Source organism: Poecilia latipinna, unplaced genomic scaffold (genome assembly GCF_001443285.1).
Source record: "Poecilia latipinna isolate Pla-1442-1.1 unplaced genomic scaffold, P_latipinna-1.0 Scaffold355, whole genome shotgun sequence".
Lineage (NCBI taxonomy): Eukaryota > Metazoa > Chordata > Actinopteri > Cyprinodontiformes > Poeciliidae > Poecilia > Poecilia latipinna.
In genome coordinates, this window is record NW_015112971.1 from 274,447 (window position 1) to 299,469 (window position 25,023).

General features: G+C 39.7%; 1 protein-coding gene and 1 long non-coding RNA gene across 3 annotated transcripts in view; both read left to right on the forward strand.

Moving 5' to 3' along the window:
- The first annotated feature begins 6,282 nt into the window (after positions 1–6,282).
- Positions 6,283–19,368, forward strand: LOC106949644 (uncharacterized). Its single transcript, XR_001425418.1, has 2 exons — positions 6,283–6,350; positions 18,606–19,368. It is a non-coding gene; the product is annotated as an uncharacterized LOC106949644 (long non-coding RNA).
- A 2,491-nt stretch (positions 19,369–21,859) lies between these two features.
- Positions 21,860–25,023, forward strand: part of erfl3 (Ets2 repressor factor like 3) — a 64,421-nt gene continuing 61,257 nt past the window's right edge. The window contains exons 1-2 of one of the 2 annotated variants that reach the window (XM_015036050.1): positions 21,860–22,055; positions 22,130–22,661. In XM_015036050.1, coding sequence (XP_014891536.1) covers positions 22,640–22,661 — 22 coding nt within the window. In that variant the 5' untranslated portion in view covers positions 21,860–22,055; positions 22,130–22,639. Of the gene's footprint in view, positions 22,662–25,023 lie in introns of both variants that reach the window. The other variant, XM_015036049.1, reaches the window with a different exon arrangement.

Sequence of the window (25,023 nt, forward strand, 5' to 3'; positions counted from 1 at the left end):
ACCTTTTTTTCCAGGGACCATATAGGATTAGTGTTTCTCTTCTCTACTCTGAAATACTAAAAAGTAGGTGAAAAAACAGCCATAGTTAAAAATAAGCACTTTTAATAAAACCCTCAAGCAGCAATGAGAAAAGTTGATGGAAAGTGCTGCATCATACTTAGTTTGCATGTGTTTCTTTCACAATTTACTTTAAAGTTTAATTTCACAGATTAAATACATGACTTTTCTTAAAATACACTAAAAAGAGGAACCTCTTCTCTCGTGAGTGTTGTTTTATTGTCTTTTGTAGATCAGATGTAAAAATGCACTGAAAAACATCTGAGGATGTATTTTTATTTAATTTCCATTTAATATATGTATTGAAGTTTAGTCGTGGATTAACAAAGACAGCGTCATTGTTTACGATCCTATGACTAAATATTATTTTGCTTACTTTATGAGAAACCAAGAGCGAGCTCCATTTCTACAGAAGTCCTTTCATCAGAGCAAGAAAGGAATAATAAAATAAAATAACTCCTGCTCTTACCTTTCTACCCAAAAATGTCTTGAAAACACTAAATGAGTCAATTTTGCTCCATTCTTCTAAGAGATTTCTTTGAATAGATCAAAGACAAGGCCTCAACTTGTCAGCTGCATTGTTACTCACTCACTTTAAGATGTGTGTGTTATAAAGCATAAAGGAAGAAGCAGCGAGCGTCTGCAGCCAGCACTGCTTCCTGATCAGGCTCCGCGTCTGAGGAGCCGTCATTTAATTCTGCTGCTGTTTGATCTGTTTTTCTCCCTGTCGTCTTTTCATTTCAAGCGACTGTTTCAGCTTGGCGTTTCCGGATGAATCTGTGACAATGGTGTAATCAGCATCGCCTTAATGTGTTGTATGACTCTGCTAATCTTATCTGTGCTGTCATTCCCTCTGCATTCAGCCTGTCAGTAAACTGCTGAGAGCCTGAATGAAGGCAGGACGCTGACACTTCATGGAAATTAACATCAGAGCGCTCCAGGAGCGATACATTCAGTGCCTACTCCATTCCTTCATCAAGGCACTCTTATGAGTTTCTACACAAACAGTGGACACAACAGGGAAGCCACCCACCTCCCGCCCCGAATCACACGTCACCCAAAGTCCGTGCTGCCCCCCCCCCAAAATAAAAACAATATAACGCCATAAATCCAACACTCTTTTAGTTCCTCTGATTTAAAGCTTCTCAGACCACTCTGAGCGCTGAAACAGCTCTGATTGCTCCTTCTGCTGAGGAAATCAAGGAAACCTCTCGGAAAAGTAAATGGGCCTTAAGTGGGATCGCTAAAAGGTCAAGTCAGCGTTTACACGCAGCAGTATCACCGCGTTTAGTCATCAATGGGGTGCATTTAGACAGGCGTGCTTCTTACACAAAGTTATGACTTAGGAAACAAGTTTTAAAGCTTCCAGATAAACAGCCGGGCTCCAGATTTTTTGATTTTTTTCCAGGAAGTGAAATCTGACTCTGCATGGTAGCAGCTTTTAGATGCAACCTGGTTTCGTTAAGACGCTTTACGGCTCATCATGAGTAATCTAATACTTCCTCAACGAGGTATATTATATTATATTATGAGCATAAAACTCTTTAGCCATGGTAAAAAATTTATCATCTGGGATTATTCCCAATCAGGAAAACTTAGTTGCGAAATTAATAGCAGAAAAATCAACTATTAATGATTTTGATAACCTCTGATTAAAGGTTAGGACACCCTATGTCGTAAAAGCCTGTCTCCAAATAAAATCTTGATCTCATTTAGAAGATTAGACTTTAGCCAGTTCTTGGTGAGTTTACTTGTTTGTTTTGGGGTCTAGTTCTGCTTCAGCTTTCATTTTTCTTTACAGATAGTCTCACATTTTCCCTAAGCACACTTTTGATTCTATGGTTGTCAGCTGATCAGGTTCTGCTGCAGCAAATCAAAGTACTTTCACCACCATGCTTCACAGCAGGTGTGAGTCGTTTCCTGGAATGCTGCGTTAAATTTATGCAATCAAACATGACTTGCTTTAGACTTAAATATCTAGAGAACATTATTCCAGAAGTCCTAGTCTTTGTCTATGTTTTCTTTGGATGTTTCCTCCTTGCACACATCACAACATTTCCATCCCTGGAGGCCATGTTGGACACTGAACTCATGACCAACTAAATTTTGATTTCAACTGATGTTTTTATTTTATTTCCAGCTGAAAACTTAGACAACCTGCTTATCAAGGACACAGAAAAGTCCTTAAATATTAAACTTAGGAGATCTGGGGAGGATGGGCGAGTATTAACAATATTTTCTCTGATCTGTTTAGTTAAAATGCACATGAAGAGTAAAGTATAACTACCAAGTTATGAAGGTTTTTCTATGTACTAATGGTGCATTTACAAATCTGTGTCGTGTAAATTCAACAGATTGCCCTGAACACAGTGTAAAGTTTGCTTTCACCTTGAGCCAGTTCTGCCTGGATGCTTCACTTTTACTGCTTCTCCATTTAGTTTGGACTCCTAATATAAGCAACAACCAAAATCCTTTGCTACACTCTGTTGATTTAAATGAATTTGTATATTGCCATGCTATGCCATATTTTTTGCATACGGTGGAAGTGCTGCTGTTATTTTATGGTAGTATTCAGTTGTAGCCTTTAAGGACAAAAACATATTTGTTAGGGTCGTGCAGTATGTCAGAAAAAAGGAATGTACCATATCCGTGTGTGCAACATTAATATTGCCAAGTATCAGCCTGTTGGATGCACTGCAGATGTTTGTGCACCAGATGCTAAAGATAGAGAGAGCTGAAAAGACCAAAATATGTGCAAAGCCTGCTCTAGTCAGATTTGTCTTTCTGGGTCACAGTGGTTTGTGAGGGGTAGATTATAAGCAAATCTTTTTTTTTTTTTTTTTACCTGCAAAACACATCTACACCTCATTTGAAGTGAAACAGCATCAAAGGTTAAAGTTAAATATTTACACATGATTTGCAAAAGTTTGTTTATTCTGCAAAGTTCTGTGCTGCGTTGATTTGAGTTATTTTTTAGGTTTGGTTACTCTGTTTTCCCTATTCTCTTTCTTTGGTTAGATCAGTTTTGTTTCTGTTTTACTTTAGTCCTTCTTACTATTCCAGTTGTTTATTTCTTGTTTCGAGTTATTCCTTGTTACCCTAGTTTAAGTGTTTCTTAGCTCTAGTTTTTCCTTAGTGTTCTCTTGTGTACTCTCCCACATCCCCTGTGTTACTGTCTCTCCTTCTCTCTCTTATCTCCCCTCACACCTGCAACCCGTTTCTAATCAGCCATCAGTTTCTTGCTCAGTAATCAACCTCCCCAGTATTCAACTCATTCTCAGTTCCTCCTTGCTGGTTCCTCCTGTCTAATCCCATTACTTCCTCGCTCTACCCTGTGTTTTCCTCGACTCCATGTTGGCTTTTCCCTTGGATTTATGGTTTGTGTTTTGCCCTGGCTCCCTGTGATTTTTTTGTACGTTTGTTTATTTATTTTTTTTTCATTAAATTAACTAAACTCTATTTGACGTTTCCACCTGCTCCATTTCGGTCCATTCAACAAACGGAGATCATGACACCTCGTAAGGTCAATATTGCCTCACACATCCAAGACAAACTTAAAGTATAGAGTTTTGCATGAGTTTTCAAGACTTATCTAAATGGACCAAAGAAGTGTATTTCTTACCCATTTCTTTAAGTTGCAGCAACAGCGTCATTCCTTATGTAATAAGTCGGTTCATAACCCTAAAAAGAAACCGTTGAATCTGCAAGCATGCTAAGAGTTGCCAGCTCGCAGTAATCAGCTCAATCAGCTACTGAGACTGATGAGCTACGGCTCTTTGTCACAAACCAAAGAACAAATGGGTAAATGTGTATGCCGATCATGAAAAGTAAAAGGCTTACTGGTTCATCCTCATGAATGAAATGAAATAATTAGAGCAATTATCACATTGGAACAGAAAAACTTCATCCCACTCTTTTCAGTGGGTGTTCTCCTAAAACAATGGTACAATGGTTTCATTGTGGTTTGCCTTTAGTCAACTCAAGCTCAAGCATATGTTGAACAAACAGATACCGCAGCCCTGGGGGAGTTTTCTCTTGTGTGTTTTTCACTGGATAGTAGGACATTAGCTTAATGCAGGTTAAATTCACTGCAGCCGTTCGTTGACACAAAACTTGTCAACAAGCGTTAAAAAATATCCTTGCAGACTTTAAGTTTTAGTAAAGAAATTCAAACTGCTTTTGTGATCTTCTGTGGATAGGTGGATTTTAACTTCCTATTTGAAGGTTTCTACACTTTGTGGTGCTGAAGTTGGAAGCAACAGTGTTAAATTCCTCTTGATGCTTCAGCTGGATGGAGATACTGGATCAGGCAATCCAGTCAGAAAGCAAGAAAAATAGCACAAGCCCAAACTTGCCCATAAATACAGTCAGAGCAATAATTAAAAAAATAAGGCTGCTGGAAATATGACAAGCAAGCCTATGTAGCAGGGTCGTAGTGGAGGTAAAGAAGACATCTCCAAAGCTCAGAGTGGCAGCTTGGGGTCACCAAGTCGCCATCGTAACACTTAATTTTAAAGCATTTATATTCACAGTTCACATATTTACAAAGAAGTTCCAGGAATTATGACTCAAGGCATTTGTAAACCTTTTTAACACTCTCACAGATTGAAAATTTTCAGCGGCATAACTTGATTTATACGTGCAGATTCTGAAATTATTTGTACTTATTGAATATTTGCACATTTTGACTGAGTTTGAAAAAAAGCTGCTACAAACATATTCCAAAATATTTTGTATACTTTCCACTTAAATACATAGATGTTTGTAACTGTGACTGTGTCTGCATCCTAAGTGCACAAAGGAGCTGTCAACCTTTATAATCATCATTGTTCTCAACAAACTCAATTGTTGTTTACATCCTTGCTGATGTTTGCAGTTTTTCTCATTTTAAAGAACATTCCTGCTGTTATTTGCACATCTCTGCTGTTGCACAGTTTTATTATGACTTATTGTAAATAGTCTGTTCTTTCTTTCAATGCTCAAATTCACATGAACATTTTGTACTTTTTTTAATTATCCTACTTATCTGCACACTCCTTGAGATTGTAGTATGCTGTTTTGATTATTTACACTGTATTTTTTACGTTCTGCACAGTATAGTATTCTTAATTCTGTTTTTTATATGTTTTATATTTTTTATCTTTGTGTGAACCTGCATACTTTGCCTGTCACTTTGCTACTGTTGCACCAGAATTTCCCCACTGTGGGACAATAAACTGTATTTCTATTCTATTCTAACATGAAAAAAAAGTCTAGGAATAATTTACAAGGCACTGCATGAGTTCACAATTTTTTGGACTCCAATTTGAGCCTATGGTAGAACGGCTCTGAAGGAGAACGTGGACATTTCCTGGTCCACTGGAGTTATTGAATACGGCTATGCATGAGTACTTGATACACCTGGTCCTCCGAGATAACTGATATGCCCCATTCACTACCGCATAGAAAGGCGAGTCGATAACACGGGGCACATAATATCTAACAATATGAGAAAACTGCAAGACAACTGCAACACATATATAGTTGACAGTCTGACATTAAAACAAATTAAGGTTTTTCATGTTTTTTCTTTTGTTGTTGTTGCTGTTGTGGTTTGCCTTGTAAGAGTAAAAAAAAAATCATATTAAAAATGAAGTATAAAAAAAAAAAAAAAGGTTTTTCTGCTTTAGGTCACCAATATTATTACGAATCCCTAAATGCCAAAATGAGAGGGGATTTTTCTGCAATATACATATTTCTACAATTTCTTTATATTATAAAAATGCTCTGGATGCATGTAAACATTTGAAATTTGGTGGAGTTGCCCTTGACTGTGGATAAACATGCTGTGTGTACTACTCACAATAGCTTGCTAGTATTTTGGCACATTTCTGCTGACAGAACTGTTGTAACCGAGACAAGTTTACAGACTGCTTTATTCAGAGACATTATCACAAATCAATGTGAGATCCTGACTTCATGATGACTACTCTGAAACATTTGACATTCCTCTCCTTTGGCCACGTTGTAGCTAATTTGGCGACAAGGCCAAGGACATTTGGAAGACCCACTTGTGCCCAAATGACTCTCTTCCTGATATCTTGTGTTGTTTTGAGGCGTATCTTCAATATTGTCACATAATTTTCTTTTCTCGTGAAACCGCCTGTGCGCCAATCTGTCCTACAATAAGCCAAACCCTACACTATGAGGCTGCCACTTTCTTACATTTCTTTCCAAATTTAACAATGGTACCGGTTTTGCTTCACTGTGGATTATGTAAGTCTCTTATCAGCTTCAGCCAACATCTTTACAAGGTAATTTGCTTTTTTTCTAAGTTTGATGCACACAGTTCACATCCAAACACATTCGTTTCTGCAACACAGAATCTGACTCCTTCCGGAATGTCATGACGGTTGAATATTCCCGATGCTGCTACTTGCATGTAACTGTTTGGACAGACGAACATGAACACCTTTAGAAATCTGGGAATATAACTAAAGTTTAACCAGTCAGAGCTATGGAGGTCTGCAGCTCTGCTCCTGACATTTTGTCTGATTTATTTTTACTTTTCCCCCAAAAAATAAAAACCTTCAGTTGTGGCTCCAATTAACTCAAATTGGAAGATTACAAAACCAAATAATCATCATCTTGGCTTTCCTAAATTGCTTACACTTCTGAATAAAAAAACCCCAAAAAACTCTTCTTAGCAAATATATAAAATGTTGATGATCTTAGTTGATCTAAAACAAAAGAAGAGAATATTTTTTTGAATGTAAATACTGTATCTGGATTGAGTTTTGGTTTGTTTAAGGTCAGTCTTCACCTATAAAAGTGAATTTAGCTGAAGGGTGGATATTTTGTTTATCTTCATCAAACTATTTTCACCTTTTTGCTAAGAGCTACTGAAGAAAACAAGAATAGAGGTGTTTTTAAGAAGATTGATGCATAAATCCTTCATTTGACACTCTTCAAAAATCATCTCCAACAGTTTTTTTTTTTTTTTTGATGAAAAATAAGTTGCTGTTGCTGCTTCTCAGCCCTGAGGATAAGCTGCGGCGCTCAGACGTTGCGCACACAGAACAGATCCCAGCAGAGGGGCCGCCTGCAACTAATCAGCTGAGGGCTGGCATGATGTAAAACATTATCCGTCACAACGGCACACTCAGGTCGGAAAAGAAAGAAAAAATGAATCAGTGCCACTGTATAACAGCAGCTCCCACACTGTGAATGAGCCCACTGCAAGGCGCCTCCACAAAAGGACCTACGTTGTACCATCACAAAAACAATCCCTCTCACACACACTCACGCACGTTCGTGGAGAAATCCGACAAAGCAGAAAGGATGATGGTGATTATGACACATAGCTATGCCACCCACAGCGGTGCCTGCGTGAGGGCAGAGCACATCAAACTGAGCAAGTGTAACACATGCTCTGTGTCAGTCCTCCTCCCCTGCACTGGCATGTAATGCATGACACATAGCTGAACCACCTACAGGCCTGCTGTCTCCATGCCCAGCTGATGCTGGAAGAGGGGCGACTGAGGGTAGCAGCCAAGGAGACGGATTTTACACGATTGTCCTCTGAATGAGAGTGTTTACGAGCTCAGGCTGTTTTCCTGAGTGGAGAATTAGTTCTTGGATTGGCTCAGACGTCTCTCTTTTTAACTTGAAAATATCACCAAGTGTCACGTCGAAACAAAGTGCTGATTTACCGTTAATAGTCTCATCTGCTGCTGCTTCTCACCCAGCAGCCCGACATGTGTAAACATGTTGCAAACGGACCTCTGGGTGTTCTGTGACTGCATCTGTCGTAAGCTCAGAGCTATTCTCTGAATGTGATGAGTGTCTGTGTGTATTATTGGATGTGACGGGACGGCTGGCAGTGGAGGAGTAGCGGGGTGGGGGAGGGGGGGTTTGATGGCCTGCAGCCGCGTACTTCCAGGTGATCCAATCTGAGTGACCCTGAATTGCCCCGCTGTGAGGATGACAAATTAAAGCAGGAACGGTTACTTGATCCGACCCAGACCTCCTCCTCAAATACAGTACGTGCATAATTCACATGCATGCACCAGCATCAGCTCTGGACTGCTCTGATGATCTCGTCGTTTTGACACATGTTGATGATTGAGAGGACAGGCGAGACGAATATTTGTGATTTGGGGTTTAATGAGGTGAAGAAGTTTTTTTTCACATTTATTGCCAAAGATGTTTCAAAAGTAGTTTGGAATAAATTAATCTTGTGTTCCAGAAGCTTAATCTGACAAAATAGAAAAATCTGACTTTAAATTTAAGTGCATTTGTTCTTTGTAAGTGAATCACGATGTGTTCATGTTCACCTTGGTTTTTGAACATATTTCTGTCTTTATGTCTCCGAATTCTTGCTTCACCAAAAACTCTTTCTCACCTTTCGAAACTGTGTCTATCAAATCGTTGCGTCAGAGATTTTGACAGCTTTTTTTTGTCAATTTTCATTCCCTATATCCGACAGTACAACTACAGTGTTGCAAGTTATTGCGCAGCTTTCCCTTTTAACACCTTGAAAGCTAAAAAGAAAAAACAAAAAAGATCCAGTAGATGAAATTATTTAAAAGTTTGCATGAACAAAGGTAACATTAACAAGCTTTAATATTAATCGCTACCAAAGAGTCTAGCAAAAGTCTTCATGTATTTTGCATTAGATTTTAATTCGATTTTAATAGATCCATCCACTGCATGTCACAGATTTAGCCAGCAGCTTTGTGGGACAGTCTTGTTGAGGCTTGAGTGGTAAACTAAGTTGTTGTTGGCTTTTTGCAGAGGCCACAAATTAAACTGGAAATGTGTATTTTCTGCAAACAGGTGGTAAAAACTAATTTGTCATTAGTTAACTGGGATTTTTGTGCTGGCACAAAACCGACTCTCTTTCCTTTAGCAGGCTTCTTTCATTCTTGAATGATTTAAAGGTCACTGCTGAAATAATTGGTTCGGCAAACAAAAAAATATCCCCTTGGTAATAATGTAAAAGTAATGTTTCAATCAAAATGTTGTGAGTCAGACCAAAAGGATCCTGTGCTGATATCCTACCCTCAGATTTTCTAAAGGAAGTTTTGTCTGTCGCTGCATCTGATCTGATTCAAAGAGTAAACTCGTTCCTCCCATCAGGTGTTTTTCCCCAAGGTTTCAGAATAATCTGGACAACTTTCTCAACCTCCAACTATTCATTCACAAGCAAAATTATTAAAAGCAGTTAAATAGTTTCTGACCAACAGCTTTGAGCTTTGAAGGCTTTCATTTCAGTTTCAATGCTCACCAAAGAACAAAGACTGAGTTTGTCACAGTTGTCAATGACATTCACTTAAACACAGACGGAAGAACTGCAGCAATGTTGGCCATGACATTACTGAGGCAACTGGACTCTCTGCTGCAGTACTTAGCCGGTTCAAATCTAAGAACGGACTGAAGTCGCATGTGGGGTACCACAACGTTCCATCCTGCCTCTCTCTTATTTAGTATCTCTATATTACTAATTATTAATATTTTATATTAATGTTTAATGCCTCCTTCCAACTCAGATTAAAGTAATAGCATTAATTACTGTTATTATGCAGATAAAAAGAAACATAACTGAAGTTATTGTCTTTGGACCTAAAGAGGAACGACCTAGAGTCAGCTTCAGTTATTACAGCTATAGAAACTAATGATCAGGCTCAAAATCTGGGGGTAGTGATGAACTCAGACCTGAACCTTCAAAGACGCGTAAAGACAATTTCAAAGTCGGGCTTCTGTCACCTGAAGGACATTTCCAGGATTAAAGGACTAATGCTGCAGCAAGACCTAGAGAAACTTATTTGTGTGTTTATCTTTTGTCGCATTAATTACTGCAACAGCGTCTAAAAAAATCCATCCTCCGGCTGCAGCTGATGCATAATGCTACTGTTCACACTCTCACTAAAATCAGGAAGCCAGAGGACATCACACCAGTTCAAATGTTCTTACATTGACTCTCTGTAGCTCAGAAAATAGACTTTAAGATACTTTTGTTAGTTTATAAATCACTGAATAGTTTAACACTAAAATACATTAAAAACCTGTTGTCGTACCAGCCTTCCATACGACCCAGGTCTTCTGGTTCTGGTCTGCTCTGCATCCCCAGAACCAGAACTAAACATGGAGAAGCAGCATTCAGCTTCTACGCATCATAAATCTGGAACAAACTTCCAGAAAAATATAAAATTGCTGAAACACTGAGTTCCTTTAAATCAAGACAAAAACTCCACTTGTCTTTTGTAATGACAATGGGCTAGGAATGCGTCTTTTCATTACTTTTCTTTATTTTGTCACCGTGTTTTTATTTTATTTCTTTTTTTGCTTGTTCATTGTGTTTCTATCATGTGAAACACTTGTTGCCGAAATGCGCTATGCAAATGAACTTAACTTGACTATTACTGTTAAAAAAACTAACCATAATTTCTTTGAAGAACCTTGAATAATATGAGTTACAACAACATTGAATTTACCTTGGGGATCAATGAGGGTATTTTTTTTTATTTGAAAGCCGACACGTCTCAGTGTTTTATTTTTTCTTCTCATGTCGCCTGTGAAAGAAGCATCTTTGCTGGCGGAGGCCTTTGCTCAACTCGTTGTTTATTTGTTGCTTTGATAATTAGCCTCTGATTCATGCAAATGAAACCCAACCGACTTCAACTGGCCCAGAAAGAGGAAGAAGGCGCAGCGTGCACGCATGCAGCTGAGTCGTTCCAGGTGATTGTACTGAGTGGGAACAGATGATAGCGAGACAGATGTGGTGCGAGGAGAAGATAAGGCAGAGGAACAGAGGCGACGTGTGGAGACAGAGAGATTGCACTTTGCTCTCCGAGGGGAAGAGGAAGCTCAGCGCTGTGCCAATAGGAAGAGTTTGTTCCTCGGCGAGATACAGGAGACAGTGTCAACACACACGCTGAGCTCAATATAGCTGCTGTCACCCGGCCAGGCATACCTCCGTCTCCTCTCCAGCCTGACACCTGCACCTTCCTCAACACCTCTCCTTCCTTGCTCCTGTGCCTCTCGTCTCTTCCCTCATATATTCCTCTCCTCCCTACAACCCGCGTCCATCAATGTCACGTCCTAGGAGCTAAATTAACTGATCCCTCCTTTCCCGAGCTCTCTCTCCTCATCTTTCTCCTCCACCTCATTGTACTGTATATATACCACCGACTTGACACGAAGCCAGACGTTGGCTTAATATAACACGTTTTCTCTGTGGCTGCCACCCGCTCCCGCATTACCCTCTCTTTCCGTCTCCCACCACCCCGGCTTTCATATGGGCACCGGCTACTTGTTTTTTTTTTTTTTCCATACTTTACCCACTGCACAAAAAGGGAGCTTTTTGTTCTTGAATAGCTCCCTCATTGCCATGGTAATCCAGCAGAAAGAGAGAGTGCGGTTTCTCTGTCTAGGGCCTCTTGGATGAAAATAGTAAGTCACGATTGGTTTCTTTAAGTGGTTTCTTTAAGTGAATCTGAGAAATCAGTCTGCGTAAATCTGGAGCTCCGCACGCATTCATGGACGTGTGTGAATATCCCAGTCATCTGTCTTCTTCTGGTTGGACTTTTTGCTCCAGTGTCAGCCCTCCTGTTGATCCCCCTCTTCTTCCTTGTCCTCTTACATCACGCTCTCCCTTTACTCTCCCGCTGCACTAACCCACTACTTGCTGTGGTAATCCCATTACTCATGTGCAAATACCAGCTGGGGGAGAGAGGGAGGGAACATGTGCACGGTTGAAAACTGCCTGGAGGCCTCGCTTCAGACGTGTTTTTAAAATCCTTCAGTAGGAAAGGCGATGAACGCAGGCTTGCTGCAGCAGTTTTTTATACAAAAGAGTCGATTTTTTTTTTTTTAATGTCCTTGACAGACCGAATGAGAAAAAAAAAATTTTAACCAACTGCAAATATTTGTTAAATGCCTTGCAAAAGTATTCAGGCTCCTTGAATTTTTTCGACATTGTAGGACAGTACAACCGAGAACTTCACTGTATTTAGTGGAAAACTTTGTTCATTCAAAGATTAGTTTGTATTTAGTTTTCACAGTTTTATATTTCACTCTAACAAATGGGGGGAAAAAACACCCCCACAGCACACTCCGCATCTCCTCTCCTGTAGCTTTTTGATGCTTCTCTTCTCCAACACACCTGAACCAAAAGGCTGAATTACCATACAGAGACACCTGTTTAATGACAGAAATTTTAAAAGGTAGTTTTATCTACAAATTTTCCACAACTGTCCCTCTAGTACATTCATAACCTTGATGTGGCCAGAAGTAAAAATGAAGTGGCACCCTTGCTTTAGATCCAAAGTCCAGGCTGAAATCCAATGGACAATCTACCGCAATATTTGAAGTGAATGTTAGCAGATGATTAAAATTCAATCTGACTGAGCTTGAGCTTTGTATCAAAGAAAAGTACTTAACACCTTTAGTCTCTGGGTGTGCAAAAGCTGGTGGAGACACGCCCCAAAAAGAGCTGCAGCAAAGAAGAGTTCAATATTACTGACTCAGAAATGCCACGATTTTGAAAACCATGATTTACTTTAATTCCATTTTACAGATATGTGCTGCTCTGTGTCCGTTTATGGCATAAGACCTCTGCATAGTACATTAACGTTTGTAGTTTTAATACAGTTAAGTTCAAGGAGTACAAATCCTTTAGCAGTTTGGCAGCTTGAAATGTTTTTAATCCTTTCGTCTTTTGTCCTTCCTTTATCGCTCAGCATTTTAAGGACAAACTGCCCACCATGATTAGAAATGCCAAGGTTCAAGGACCAGATTTGTGAAGGCTGAAAGACTGCGACTCGTCAAAAAAAAAAAAAAAAAAAACGAGAATAGTGAGTAATTTCTAAAGACATAAAAAATATATATATAAGTATTCGCCTATCGTTTTGGGAACTTGCAGGATTTTTTTTTTTTTTTTGCGCTGATTATCCTGTGGGGGGTAACAGACTGAGAGAAAAGACAGAGAGAGAAACAGTGAGTGATGTGTGCCCATGCCTCCTGACTGTTGGACTTGCAAGCTTGAAAATAAACAAGTTCTGCGAAGACAAAGAACCCATTGACTCCCTTGTTCCGTCTCCCTCTCCCACTCCTTATTCTCCACAGCTTCGCTCTTTTCCTGTCTCTCCCTCTCTGTCTTTTCTTGCTGCTCGTCGTTTCAAAGTGATGAGGTTGCAGGGTGAGTAGGCGGGGTATTAACCGCCACCCTCGCTGCACTTGTCCTGCTGATGCCTTTTTCTCTGTCTCTTTTATCTGGCCTGCTCTAACTGTCGGTGGCTTTTAGTCCGCCAGCACATTTTCAGTTTGCTCCAAGTTCTGCGTGTGTGAAACAGGAATGATGGCTTGTTTTGTTGGGTGTTTTGCATAAACCTATCCGAAGTTGACTGTTTCAGTTAATTGCCAGGAAACAAAGTTTGAGAAAGATGTGACATGGGTGAATGAAGGAGGATAAAAGGGGGAAGTGAGTGTGTATCCGTGCATGAATTGTTTGTCACTGCATTTACTCTCTTCCCCAGTGGAGTGAATCACCTCACTCAATGTGTAGATACTGTATTACACCTCTGTTGGCTGTTCAACGCCCCGTCCAGGAATTATAATCCCCGCCTGGTCCCCGCTTGTTGCAGAAATCAGGTTTTGCATCCAACATGTATGCAAGTGTGTGAACGTTGAGTGTGCCTGCCATGCCTGCGGTGGCTCTGGTTAGTGGGTTACCACACCCATTGTCCACGGTAATTACCCAGACTCAAGCCATCTGCGTTGTGGAGGAAACCAGTGAATGTGTCAGTGCTGACTGTAAGGCCTGGTATGCAGTTGCGCCACGGATGTCCACTGAAAAGAAACAGCATGTTGAGGTTTTAAGATCCTTGGTAATTAAACCCTAAAATATATGTCAGCTTCAAGTGGTTGGCAAAGATTTCTGTCGCGATGCCTGCTCTTGGTTTAGAGGATGCATCAATTCAGTCTTCTCAGAAGATGAAGGGGAGCGTGTGGGGGTATATGAATGAAGGTTTGAATCTATAGGAAAATGTGTCTGGAGTGTATTCAGACGCACACAAACACTGCAGCGACAAAATCTGAGCTCTCCCTTTCATTCTCTTCGTCTTTCTCTGCAGAGCGTCTGTCTGTCATTCTGATTAGGAACGGACAGAGTCGCATAAAGCTGAGTGTGTGGGGGGGGTGATGAAAAAAGGGCGGGATGGGACATGGAGGGAGTTACAGATGATGTGGAGCCAATAATACAAGGCTCCTCTGTGATGCACTGTCTGTCAGAGCCATTAGCATGTTCACGTCCCATGCCGCTTCAGCTCTAACGGCTGGAAATTTGAATTTCATTTCAATAAATGGTACCAGAAATTGCCACTGCGGATGTGGGGAAACATCTTCCTCTTTGGTGCAAAGAGCAACTTTTCACGCATCTTTAGTTTTCTGACTAATGCTTTACTTCTGAAGTGGGTTTTTTGGTGGCCTACAAATGGGTATGAGATAAGCATTCGATATTGTTGCATAAAACAGAGGTTTCCAAAGTGGAGGTTGGATCGCCCCCACTGGGCATCAGAAATCACCAAGTTCACTAAGAAATCAAAGTAACACGAAAATAGGTCATGACGAGTATTCATGCTTCAAATCTTAGCAGAGATACAAAACACGCAAACAATAAACTGATTGCAGTTGTTTAATAGTGTTTTTATTGTCATACCAGCAACTAAACACAACTTCTTCATCAGTTTGGAAGCTTCAAAAGTTCGAGACACATCACAAAATTATTTAGCTGAAATAACATTTTCAGGCATTATGATTCAGTACCCCATGTTAATTCATCAGAGAAGCAGAAAAGATGCTTGTAATAACTTTGGAGAAACTGCAACTCAGGTGGAAGAATCTGTTGACACGAACACAATTAGCTGTACACTACACAACGCTGTCCTTTAGGGAAGAGTGGGAGGAAAACGCCAAAAATCTCTCTTATCTGTTTGGTGTAAGTAAAATGGGATGTGTGGCAGAAATGCAACTGTGACTTGAGTTCAGGCTGCCCACATTAAAAACCCATGGGCAGCATCCTGGTTTGAGGTGCTTTTCCTCAGCAGGGAAGCTGGTCTAAATGCATAGGAAGACGGATGAGGGAGTACTGAGGAGAAAACCTGTTAGGGGTCGTCTCCACCAAACCAGTTGTGGTGCTTAACTGGTGCTAGAGTTTACAAAGCACCAGTTCTTTGTGTTTCACCACCCAATCTGTGGCCCTAGCATGTAAAAACTGTCTCTAACCCAAAACGGGATTGCTGTTGAGCCAGAGGAAACGGCAGTAGCAACCAGTTGAAACATCTGTAAAAACAGAATGCTAAAAATATATTATGGAAACAATTTCAGACTTGGGTTCAGGCTGGACAACAGTGAAGAAGCCACAGCAGCATCATGTTGTGGTTAGAAGTGGCAGGGAGGCTGGTCAGATTTAATAGGAAGTTGAATGGAGATAAATACACTTACATTTCTCAAAGGTGACCCTTTGAAAACTGCTTTCCAACAGAAAAAAAAATTACTCTAAACATACACCTAGAACATAATAGAGCTTGTTCATATGTTATAATGGCCCAGTCAAAGTTCAGACATGGATCAAATGATAATCCAGGGCTACTCTGCCTTGCCCACCACCAGGAGGGATGTCAGTCCTTTCTCTCCCACCTGGGGCTCCAGCCCATGCTGCCACCTCCAGAAGACCTCACAATGTCTAATAATTAATTTACCATCATTGGTTTTATAATCACTTTGTATGACTATTCGTGGATTTCTCAAAACAAACAAACAAAAAATAACTTGAGTTTATTAGTCTTCGGGATAAAGACAAACATGTGGGGTAACATCTCACGTTTTTTTCTTCTTCAGGCATAATCAGCACATAACCTGAGCTGAAAGCGTTTTTGATTGTTCACAATTAATCTCCATCTAAAAGATCTGGAGGTTAATTGCAACAAAAAGTGAATTACAAAGTGTTGACTCAGTGGAGGAGAACAGAAATTCCCACCACACTTTTCTGATTTGTATTTACTCAAATCTATGTAAATGTCCTTGCACAGCACAATTATGAGCTAATGTGTGTTTGTCTGTCATGTAAAATCCCAAAATAACACATTTGTGGTTTCAACAGAGGAAAAAGCAAAAAGGTTCAAGAGGCATAAGTACCTTTGTGGAACCGTATAATCAAACAGCTTAGAATAAAGTTAGAATCAAAGGCTGCTTTATTTATGACAATAAGCACACAAATCACAACAGAAATAATAAGAAAATGTCACAGAAGTTTGTCTATACCTTTGTTTTTCTTTTAAAACTTAAAAACTTCAGCTATACTTTCTTAAAAGTCATGTTAATTAGAAGAATCTTTTGTCTAATTAGGATCCAAATTGTGAACTTATCAGGATGGATGCACTGCAGAGGATCAGCATCTGCAGCTGAATAAAGCCAACATATGAGCATTAATTGGAGAACGAGCGAATCGTTTCTGTCTGTGCCTCGTAATTATGTGGACGATGTCAAGGTCTCATTAATGTCCGATTGAGGTTACGTTCACAAATTAGCACAATTACTGAAATAAAATAAAAAAATCTTTTTACTGAGCAAAATTACACAAAATGAATCTCATTTCCTCCATCCATCAGGCATGTAGGTGAAACCATTACCTGAGGAGGAGAGGAGGTAGGAGGAAAGGAGGTGGAGGCGCAGAGAGGTGGCAGAGGCAGAGGCAGGAGGAGGAAGAGGTGTGAGAGTGAAGGAAGGGAGAGTGGACGCCGTGTATGACGGGCGGTGGAGGATGACAAAGCACAGCAAAGACAGAATGGGGAGAAAAACAATCAGAGTGCACAAGGAGGAGGAAGCTGAGGAGGAGGAGGAGGAGAACACAAGTGGGAGAAAGGGAGCGGGTTGAGCGCACCGCCGTGTTTATTAGTGTTCAGAATGTACTGTGCTGTAGATTTGTCTGTAAATGTCATCTGCTGCACTTGAGTTACAATAGTGCACGCTCACACAAGTCCGCAGCATGCGCACACACACGCACACGTAGGTATAAAGACCCAGAATTATAGAACAGAGGCCGCCATCTGTCCACGCAGTGCTAATTATCTCTTATGTGACCATGTTGTTGGAAAACTTGTCCTCTAGCTCATTTCTTCTCTTTTACTTTCATATGCAGTGCTACAGCTTACAAAGGTATTCAAAGCCAAAAGGATTTTAGTGGTTTTTCTGGTCATAATCACAAACTTTAATGTAGTTTTATGTGATATTAGTTCATAATTGTGAAGTGAAAGGAAATGGATTTGAGAAATTTCGCTAAGAAATTGTGAGAAGTTTTTAAGTTTAATTAAGTCAATAAGATAATGTATCCGTAAGTCAATGCAGATCTAAGAGATTAAAGGATATTGGAAAGAATACTGCAAATGTGTCCAGAAAGAAAGGCATACAATTTATTAATTTTTGTAGGGGGGGGGTTGTTTTTTTGTTTACAAAACCTTTGTCCATTTTTAACAGCTAAAACAGGATGTGAGCCAGTGTTTGTTTGAAAACACTGGCTGTATTTAGCCAATGTATTGAATGAGTATGCTAAAGTCTGCTTTTTAATAAAAATTGCTGGATTCGTCCATCCAATATTGCCGGACAACATTCAATGCTGTATTGTATTTAGCTTCATCCTTCCACACCTGCTCACCATGATTCTGCCACCACCGTGTTTGAAGGTGGAGCTAGCTTTCAGGATGTTGTGCAACTTCTGTTTCCTACCATGTCACCCAATCTCCTATCAGATTCCTAAGGATTGTGGTAAAAGGGAAATGAGACTTCCTGTCACTTGCTTTCACAAGGATTTTCTTTTTGCCACTTTCCCATAAAGCCTGACTAAGTGGGGGACATGATTCTCCCACCAGATCTTTGCAGAGCCTCTAAAAATATCATTGGCCTCTAACATTCTCCAGCAAACCTCTGAAGCCTTCACTGATCATCCATATAATTTCACACATGACATTTTTATTTGTAGAAATTATTGAGAACTATGTTTCATATTCCTTCGACTTCATAATTATGCACTACTCTCAGTTGGTCTGTCGTAGAACTTACATGGAAGTTTATGGTTGCAACATGAGCAAATGTGAAAAGTTTCAAGAGGTACTCAAAGTTTTAAAAAGCACTGGATGGAGATGTAGTGTTTTAGATGCATGCCGGAGGAAGTGACAGAGCGTCCAGTGACGGAAGGAGAAAAGTGCGCCCTTATTGTCCCATTGTCAGCTGCAGTGTGGGAAGTTATCATCCAGGTTTGTTTCTGTGGTTGTCCTGCCCCTGCAGGAGATAGCAACTCCAAAACCAAAAGCGTCAGTGTCCAATTGAATGTTTTTTTTTTTTTCTTTTGGTTTAGTGTCTTATCTGGCAGAGCAGAGTCCGTTTCCTGCGGCTGTCAAAGAATGGGCAGCGAAGGGAGGAGAAATCCTGTTTGTAAATCACCCCAGCGGGACGCTGCTGCCAGGGGACTCTGTTTACTTTGTTTTACTACCACTGTCTTATCCTGTTGACAGGGCAGGGCAGTGGTGTGTATCGCTGATGTAACAGTGCATTTGGGAAGAAAAAAAAAAAGCACATAAACACATATCAGGCCTCCATCCTGTTCAGCCAGGTGCCAGTGTTCAAGAAGGCACAAAAGGAGATTCACTTCACCTCCCATGTTTGACGCCTCACCCCTTCGCTATCGGCTCAAGAGGAAGCAGAAGGTCAGCGTGTTCTAGGTGACGGGAAGCAAGTCGGGGCTCAACACCGGTGGTCTCAGTCGAACAGGTCATGCTGAACCTTGGAGAAAGAGAGCGTTTACGAATTACATATATCTGTGATGTGAGGATGTTTAATATGCCCACACCTACAGTGTATGCAAATGAACGCCACGGCTCACAGCACAGCCGCTTGTGATGTTTGTGGGAGAAATACAGAATAGAGCTCGTGCTGACTGCATGTTTTAGGAAAACACAGAGTTTCTACAAATGATGACTCAAATTCATTTACACATCTTTTTTTTTTTTTTTTTTCCTTTTCAGTAAGGTTGGTTTTGTTGATTTCAGTATGTATCACATTGTCATGGCTGTGTTTACAGCAGGCAAAGTGAAGCATTTCATTCCTCAAGAGCTGCTTCTTCTGCATCATTTTATTTTAACATATTAAAATAAAATGAAGAACTTAAAACATGTCAATTATAAACAAATAATGAGTATACTGTATAAGTTTTAGGGGCCAATAAATGTATAAGTGAAATGTAGTATAAAGCAGTTTATAAAATGTAATATAAAAAAAGCCTGGTATTGTTTTATTTTCAAATGTTATGCTTTTATATGTGCAAAACCAAATAACATAAAATTAGTGGACTGTAACAGCAAGGTAGCATATCAATTTCAACATGCTTTGCTGGTAAATTAATGGGGAAAAAATAAGTAAAATTATTATTATTTTATCCTTTCTGACCATCCCATAGTTAAATAGATAAACTGGAAAATGAGGGCACTGCAATTTACTGACTGTTCTAAACAAATGTCTTAAGGCTTTTGTCCTTTTGGCAAAACGATTTGTTCACCTTCTCAGGTGTTTTTTTTAAATAAACTGTTTGCACTGTTTTTAGTATTTGTAGCCCTTTCAGATCATGTGATGAAAATGGCACTATAAAAATATATTATTGTCCTTATTAAGCAGTGATTATAGGAAATAATAAAACACTAATAAAGCTATAAATCTAAATAGCAAACTAGTTTTCTATCCAAATAGACACTGATGAATCATAGTGGATATTCTTAAACATAGATGTTTTTTTTGTTGTTGTTTTTTTTTGTTACAAAAGAGCTTAGACTCTGAAAGAACATGCAGGCAAGTGTTGAAGTTGAAAACATGCAGCTGCTAAACCTTGAAAATCATCCAAAGCGCTTTATTAAAAGGCAACAAGTCATTTTCTCTTGTTTCCTGAGGATATTCACCTGTTTTCCAAAAGGCTGAGACGACTGCTCACCGGACATGACTCCCAAAGTGCAAATGAGTTAATCCAAGGTATTTACTGAGAAGCATGAGAAATGCATATTTTAATATTTTGCTGCCACAATGGACACGTGGAGAGGGACTGGTAAAATATCCAGTCTTTCTACATATCTGAAGCTATGTCTGGATGGTAACATTAAAATAAAATGCATAAAAACATACAGAAGCCAATGAATGGCTAGTCATTTTTTATGAATGGATGAATGCTTTCTGGTCTTTTACCATCCAGCTGGAAGGTATAGTGTGTCCTGAGCAGCATATAGGATATGTCAAATGTTCACTTCTTGGTATTTATCAGACATTTTAGGAAGCTGCTGTAGTGACAGAGATATTATTGTAAAAAAAAATAATAATAATAATAATTTTATCCATCTAATGAAGTGAATGGTGTGAAGCAAAACACTTTTAGTCATAGAGTCAGTTTAATATTTGTCCTTGTGTTCTTCATAGACTGAATTGAATTTTCAAATTCAAAAATCAGATTTTTTTTTAAAACTGTTTAAAAGTAATAACTTCCATCATTTTCCTGTACACATCAACCAACAGCATATTTTTTGGGTTAGTTAAACCATAAATAAATGTTAAGGACATAAGATTTGATGCATAAATGGGGACAGTCTTGTAATTTATTTATTTTCTAATGGATTCAGAAACACATCCTCCATCAAAAACCATTGAGTATATGTATTTTTTTTCCCTTTTATGTCTTTAAGTATAAAAATAGAATTAATATAAATCATTATCAGTAGGTTAAAATCTATGCATATTTGATTTTTATATTTATTCTTAAATGCAACATATCTCTATGTTCCAGTACAACTTATGTTGGACACTGAATTTGTCCACTTGGGGACAAATACAGTATTTTCTTTTCTTTTCACTTCTTTTCTTTTCACGAATCTATTTTTTTTTCCCAGTATAAAATGTATACTATTGTACGTAGTGTGTATATATGTTAGAACAGGGTAAAGTACTTCTAGTGAGACTGTAAGATGTTTACTGTATCTTCTTGATCTCCAAATAGCACAACAAAAAGTTTAGCATAAACTGTAGGTTTCTATCTACGTCTGGAACATTTCAGGTTAACACATCTTTGTTCTTCATTTAGTGAAGTTATTCAGAGAGTATCCAGAATTTTTACTCAAGGAAGAGTAGTGACATAACATAACTCAAGTAAAAAGTATGGAGTAGTAGAACTACTATTTATTTTTCCTACATAATATTAATTAGGTAAATATAGCTCAGTGTATGTAACTGGTTACTACCCATCTGGTGACTGGAAGGCTTACTGAAAGTGGGCCCCAAATGAAACTCTGCTTTGGGCCTCATTTGGGCTTTGGCTGGCCCTGCAATGGATTGACTTCCAACAGGTTTTCAATGTTGTTTGAACATGTGAAACTTGTGTTTTCTTGGAGGCAAACACAGATGAATGAAGCTTTAATGCCTAATCTACACATGCAAACAAATAAAAAGGACAAAACATACATTTTAATGTGAAAGGAAGTGAATTTCTAACACAGAACTTCAAAAGTTGGCAGCAATGGCGCGTATAAGCGCTCTGATTTCAGTATTAATCACCACCTGACGCTGTCATGTAATCTAACAAGTGTAATTATGCTGATATGAAAAGGTCTAATTATCTCAGACTGACGCAAAAGAACACAGCGAGCCAGGCCGCTCTTGCGCCTCTCCTCCATTCGCAGCATTCGGATATGATGTCAGCACGGCAGCGCGCTGCGACAGTCTCCTTGGCAACGCGGCGTGCGGCAGTGACGCCAGTGCGGGCCCCCGGCTCGTGGTGAGTGGGCGTGACTCGCGACTTTTAGCCCCCTCCCTCCTGTCTCCTCGTCAGTGTGGGCGGGCCCCAGTCAGGAGAGAGCGAGCGAAACACGACACCCCCGAGGAACCGAGCGAGGCGCGTGGGGGAGGAGAGCAGCGCGGAGTGGAGTGGTGTGAGAGTGAGTGGAGCACTAAAAAGTCTGCGAAGAAACACAGGTTTGCTTTCTAACCTTCGTTTCTGACACACAAGTAGTAGAGCTTTGAAGCCGGACTGTGAGAAAGATGCGGCCGGGACGGAGTAAAGCAGCTACCGGACAGTTAGCCAAACTACTTGAAGAGGAGGAGACGGACTGAAAGGCTTTTCGGTTGCCTCTCGAATCGGGACGGTTGGTTGTTTCCCCGAAGCGAGTTGAGCAGATTGAAACGCTCCCAGTTGCTCCAGGACCAGCAGCGAGGACCCACAAACGTACATATTTTTTTTCTTCTTTTTTTTAAGGGGAGGAGGACTTTTCGGTTTTTATTGATCCGGAGAACCCGACGGAGTAAGAGCGGAGCGGCTGTAACGAGGACAGAGCCGCTGAAGCGGTAGCTCCCGAAAGAAGAAGAAGAAGAAGAAGAAAAAAAAGTTTTCAGCGTGTCTTTACCAAGTTTTCCAGACTGGAAACCGGAGCGGGAAGAAGAGGCCAGAGAGACTGACTTTTTCTTCCACAAGCAACTTTTGTGGAGTTTCTCCAGTTTAGCTTTCCAGTTCAGCTGAAGCAGAATGAAAACACCTGGAGATACTGGTGAGTCGGCTATGATTGTTGTCGACCATTGTCTTTCTTGTTTACTTACTCAGCAGGGCTGGCAGTGTGTGATCACTAACTTGTATTATCGATTTAACAAAAACGGGGGGTGGAGGGGGGGAACACGATGAAGACCTGTTGATTAGAGCTGCTCTCACGTGTGCAGCAGCGGCTTGATAAGCAGGTAAAATCTGGTGCAGGTTTGGCACTGTACTCCGGTCTGAGAGGAAGTGGTTATACTACTGTACAGTTTTTTAAGCGACATGCTACCGTGTCGCCGTGACAACCTTATTTTACCTTCCGCCAGCTTTCAGAGAAGTGGCTGAAAAAAAAAAAAATCCTAGAAACACCAGATTCCCCCTGCTGCTGCAGCGGCGCTTAGAGGTGGACGGATCCAGGCAGGTATAGGAAGTAAGTGAGCTGACTTTTTGTCAGGTACTTGGCCTGTCAGTGAGCTGAAGTCAGGAGGGGGGGATTCCCAGCAGTCAGCTGAGGTCTCTGCGTCTGTAATTCCCGAAATGCTTGCATAAGTTTGTTCTTGCTTCTCTCTATCTTAAGGTCAGTGTAAAATTTCTCCAGAAAGGAGGAAGTGGAAGTACGGTCATGTGTGTCATCTATTAAGTTTGCTGTTTTTTTTTTTGTTTTGTTTTTTTTGCAGTGGCAGTCATAATTTGTCAACTACTTTTAATCTCAAGAAACTTTTGAATATATGTTGGTACAGTTTTCAAAACATAAAATTAACCTGAAAGATTATTTTATGTGGAAAAATGTGCAATTCATGTTTGTTTGTAGTTGTAATCCACCTTAACCACAAAATTATTTTTAATAATAGCTGTCATGTTAGCAAAGCTTCAAGAATTTGATGTCGTAGTATAATCATGTTGTTTATTTTAAAAATTGTGAGTTGTGGTAACTTATAATTTCAAAATTCTGGGGAAATTTGTGTGTTTCACACCTAAAACAGAGTATTCACTGTAAAGTCAGCATAATTTTTGACATTGTTTCAGATATTATGACATTTTGAGTGGATGATCTTCAATGAATCTACTTTTTAATATGAACCAGTTAACTCTCATCTAATAGTTGGTGATTAAGCAAAGCCTCATCTAAACTAATGAATCTAAAAGACCGTTGAAAGATATCTGAAATAAAGCTCCAATTATGTACGTAGCTTGAAATTAAAGAAGTTGCAGTACATTCATAGCAAACATACAGAGGTTATTTATGTAAATAATGTGAAAGGTTATGACAAAAATTGACATAAAATCTAAAATTCATTTTAGATTTTATGATTAAAGAAAATGGTCTTTGATGGATGCTCCACATTTACTGGACACCAGAATAAATACTAATCACTAATTTGACTACCTTATTTGTCCAAAATTTCATGTTGGATACTAAAGAAAAGTATATTTTCACCCCCCGTTTAATTTTCACACCATAACCATCTCTAAGCAGCAAACTTTGTCTGTTTTAGATTGATGAAACTCAATAGTATCCTTCTTTCAGCTAGCTGGAGGGCAGTGTTCAGCAACAAGTGAGGGAGAGGAAGTTCTACCTTTTACTTTATGCTTAAATCACACCTGCATTTCCCCTGCAGACTCATTGCCAGAGCTTTAAACTTTAGGAGCAATGTGATAAAATGGTAGAGAAAGGTAACGTCACGGTGTGCCAGTGTAGTTTCTATTTATTCCTAAATCGCTGTTTCTGTAGGAGGATCATGACATTTCTTTAAGTACTTCCTAAGAAGCATTCGGCTCAGGATCATATGTGTGTTTGATTGACAATCTGTGCAGGACCCCTTTCCTCCTGGGAGAGCCCCCTTCTTTCGCTTGCTCTGCCTCCTCTTGACTCCCTCTGCACCCAGCCTAAGCCCATCAGCTCCTCCACATTCCAGCGCACACACACCCACACTCTTCAGTGGCCCCGAGGAGACTGCCGTGACATCCCACCACCACCGCTAGCTGCTTTACAACAATAAACTCTGTGTTTTGTGTGGCAGCATATAGCTGGAGGCACTAAAAACGTGCTTGTTTTTGGGGTTTGATGTATGTTGTGGATTTATTTATTGTGAGTCTTTACTCTTGGTTGTTTTTCCATTCAGGTAGTTAACATTTAACTTTATAGATACGAGGTTTGCTTCTTTTTCTGTAGAGCATATTTATATGTGTCATCTTAAGGCACTTTAAGTTAAACTGTTCCAGAATTTAAATTAATCCAATCACGTTATACTAATTCAATATAGTTCAATTTGATTCTGGTTAGAATACTATACTACAGTGGTATTGCTGCTCTTTTCCATTGAGCCACTGGTTAGCAGCAATCCCACATTAGGGCTACATCAGTGGACATTTAATTACAT